The 3,235-nt window shown below is 53.1% G+C and overlaps 1 protein-coding gene across 1 annotated transcript in view; it reads right to left on the reverse strand.

Moving 5' to 3' along the window:
- MSTO1 (misato 1, mitochondrial distribution and morphology regulator) overlaps nt 1-2,691 on the reverse strand; it is a gene marked incomplete at its 5' end in the record, with an annotated part of 3,166 nt that extends 475 nt beyond the window's left edge. The window contains 8 exons of the mRNA XM_009078808.1: nt 125-240; nt 322-423; nt 636-820; nt 944-1,075; nt 1,866-2,018; nt 2,126-2,260; nt 2,341-2,458; nt 2,568-2,691. Coding sequence (XP_009077056.1) covers nt 125-240; nt 322-423; nt 636-820; nt 944-1,075; nt 1,866-2,018; nt 2,126-2,260; nt 2,341-2,458; nt 2,568-2,691 — 1,065 coding nt within the window. The remainder of the gene's footprint in view (nt 1-124; nt 241-321; nt 424-635; nt 821-943; nt 1,076-1,865; nt 2,019-2,125; nt 2,261-2,340; nt 2,459-2,567) is intronic.
- Between the last annotated feature and the right edge of the window lie 544 nt (nt 2,692-3,235).

Genomic DNA, 3,235 nt, shown 5'->3' on the forward strand with positions numbered 1-3,235 from the left:
AGGTCCCTCTGGATGTCCCATCCCTTCCCGCCGGCTGGGACTGCCCCACACACCTGGTGTGCTCAGAGAACTGAGGGTTTTTAGGATCTGCTGCCTCTGCTGCAGAGCTGAAGGAGCACTTTACCTGCTGAGGAAGAAGCAGCTTTGTCCAGGAGGAAGCCTTGCTTGGTGAGGAGAGGAGAGAAGAACTGGGGGAAGGGAGGGAGGGTGGCACAGGGCTGCTGCAGCACGTGGGCTGTGCTGTCAGGGAGAAGTGACTCGTTACCCAAAGCTCCTTCAACTCTTGCCTGTTCCAAACAAGGCAGAGCTGCCTGGACCCACCTGAAAGCCCCTGGGAAGTGTGGCTGGAGGTAATGCTGCAGCATCTCCTCGGGGCTCTCACAGCTGCCCAGGGGGGACCAAAGCCTCTGTCCTGCACAGCTACTGCAAAGGAAACCAGTTTGGGTTTTTCCAGGCTGAACCCAGCAGTGACTCAACTGCTTTTTTTTAGCTGGTTTGCTCTAAAATTCCAGGCACGTAACTGGCTCAGTCACTAGACTCTTCCTCCATTCCCTGGAGGGAGTGTTTGGATGAGGAATCACTACTGGGGAGAGCTGCAGCTCCAAAGGCAGAAGAGCAGTTCAAATGCTGATTACCTGCTGGGATTTTCTTTGCACATTCCTCGTAGCACAACAGACTGAGCAAAACAGCAGCTGACCTTTTGCTCCCTCCACGAGGACAGAGGTTTCCAAGGAATCTCCTGCTGGTGGGCACTGAGAGCATCCAGGAGTGAGCAGCCATGGAAGGCAGGGAAGGGAAGAGCTGCCCAGGCAGCCACAACCTGTGGTCAGGGATGAGACAGCTCAGCCTGGAACACATTCCCATCTCCTGGGGGGTGCAGTGTACTGCCCCTGGCTCCAGCAGGGCTGGAAGAGTCAGGGGGAGATGCTGTGGTTGTCCTCACCGTCCTCCCAGAGAAGGTGAGGGACTCAGCAAGGTGCCCCATGGAGCCCTGGCAGGACCAGAGCCTGTAGGGAGCAGTGAGGGTGTCGAGTGCTGCTGCCAAAATTGCACTGCTGTGGTAGTTCAGGGATGCCTGGGGAGGAGACAAAGGGCAGAGGTACAGGGAAAGTCTCACTCACCATCCCTCGACCAAGTTTGGTCTGTTTAACTTCACCAGGGGATGAATTGTGCCTTTAAAAAAATGGGGCTTAGCAGTTACTTCAGGCTTCGAAGGAGCAGTGTGGAAGTTACTCCAGGGTTGGGATGAGCAGTGTGTAAATTATTCCAGGGTTGGTACTTCAGGCTTGGAAGGAGCAGTGTGTAAGTTACTCCAGGGCTGGGATAAGCAGTGTGTAAATTATTCCAGGGTTGGGATAAGCAGTGTGCAAGTTATTCCAGCCTTGGTATAAGCAGTGTATAAATTATTCCAGGGCTGGGATAAGCACTGTGGTAATTATTGCAGGGTTGGGATAAGCAGTGGGTAAGTTATTCCAGCCTTAGGATAAGTAGTGTGTAAATTATTCCAGGGGTGGAATAAGCAGTGTAGAAGTTATTCCAGCCTTGGGATAAGCTGTCAGCTGTTTGCTACCAAAAACTCTGGTGCCAGTTTTTCAGCAGCTGGAATTTCAGGGCTGGAATTCCTCCCCAGGTGGAGAACAATGCAGTAAAGCCTTTTGCTCAGTGCCAGCCCAGGGAATGTGTCAGTATTTTCAGAAGTAGGGAAAAACATGGAAAAAAAAGTTGACAGCTAAGTCCAAGGGAACAAAACAAGACAAAGTCTCTGCTGAGCAGAACAGCAATGTGAAAAAGCAGCACTAAAGCCACAGAAAACAGGTGGAAACAGGAAAGCTGCAGCAGCTCAGGGACTCCAAGGCAGAACTTACATCGTATTTTAGGTAGGGAAATGTCACAGGAGGTTGTGGCTTCATTCCCAAACTCCCACTGAGGGACAGGGGGCAAAGGAGGGAGCTGTGCCTGGAGAGGTGGGCAAGGCCCAGGGCTGTGTTCATCAGTCTGTAAAACCTGTTCTGAGGATCCTGAGGGGGGGAAAAAAATCCAACCATTGGAATTAAAGGTGCAGCCAAGAACCAGCCAAACTCAGGCAGCACCTGCCCTTGGTTGTGCCCATGGTGTGTGTACTTACTCCCACGTTACTCAGCACTGGAGTCAGGCCCCAGGTCAGGATTCCTTTCCCTGAGTACTCGTCGTGGAGCAGTTCTGTCACCTTGGCACCAACTCCAGAGAATCCATTGTGCAGGTCACAGAGGACTTGAAAGCCCTGTGTAAAATACAGTCAGAATCTCCAAGTCTACTCAAGCTTGAGCAGAAAGGAAAGGGAGTTTGGCCTAAACTGGGAACCTGCAGGTAGTCACACTCTTCAACATAGAAGTGCAACCGATCTTCCAGCTCCTCCACACAGCCAGGATCCTCCATGAGGCTTTCACCTTGGCCAAAGGCTTCCAGACAGCCACAATCCCTAAGGAAAAAAAGGGGGAGAAATGCTTATTCTAGCTCCTCTTAACCCGTGAAGGCAAAACTCAGCTCCAGTTCTGGGCAAGAGCTTCTGCCCCAACCCTTGGCCATACCCATCGTGCATGTACTGACGGACGACGTAGACACTCTTGGGGTGCAGGGGCACATTGAGGTAATCTGACCAGAGCCTCCCTCTGCCTTGGGAGGGAAGGGCCTGGGACACTGCAGGAGCTGCAGCTGCATGAGACAGGTGGGAAGAGCAAAGGTCCTTGGATGTAGACACCAAGTTTTTTATCTTGTCCAGGGTTTTAACCCCATTGCTGTTCTCTGCTCCATCTCTAAGCAAAGCACTTTTAGCCCCTTGTTTCCCTTCTCCAGCTCTGAGCATCCCTTGGATGTTGACACCAAGTTTTTCATCTGGTCCAGGGTTTAACCCCTTTGCTGCTCTCTGCTTACAGACAGATGTGTCAATCCCATCATTTTCCTTCTCCCTGTTCCCTGACACATTGTCCCACAGGGGCTGGTTCTGGGACTCTGATCCCAGTGAGTGACCCAAATCCCCCTGGGGTAACACGAGTGGGATGGAGCTGGCACCGCACACCCACCTGGCACTGCTGTGCTGGGACTGCCCTTCCCATCACCGGCAGCGTCTCCCTAGGGAAAAAATCCCGGCACGGCGTTACGGGAAGCTTCGCCTGGGCCCTCCACGAGTCGGCAGGGAGGGAGCGAGTGGAGCAGAGTCCTCTCTCACCGTTGGGCTCCCGCTGGCCCGCGGCACATT

Source organism: Acanthisitta chloris, unplaced genomic scaffold, assembly GCF_000695815.1.
Source record: "Acanthisitta chloris isolate BGI_N310 unplaced genomic scaffold, ASM69581v1 scaffold9207, whole genome shotgun sequence".
NCBI lineage: Eukaryota > Metazoa > Chordata > Aves > Passeriformes > Acanthisittidae > Acanthisitta > Acanthisitta chloris.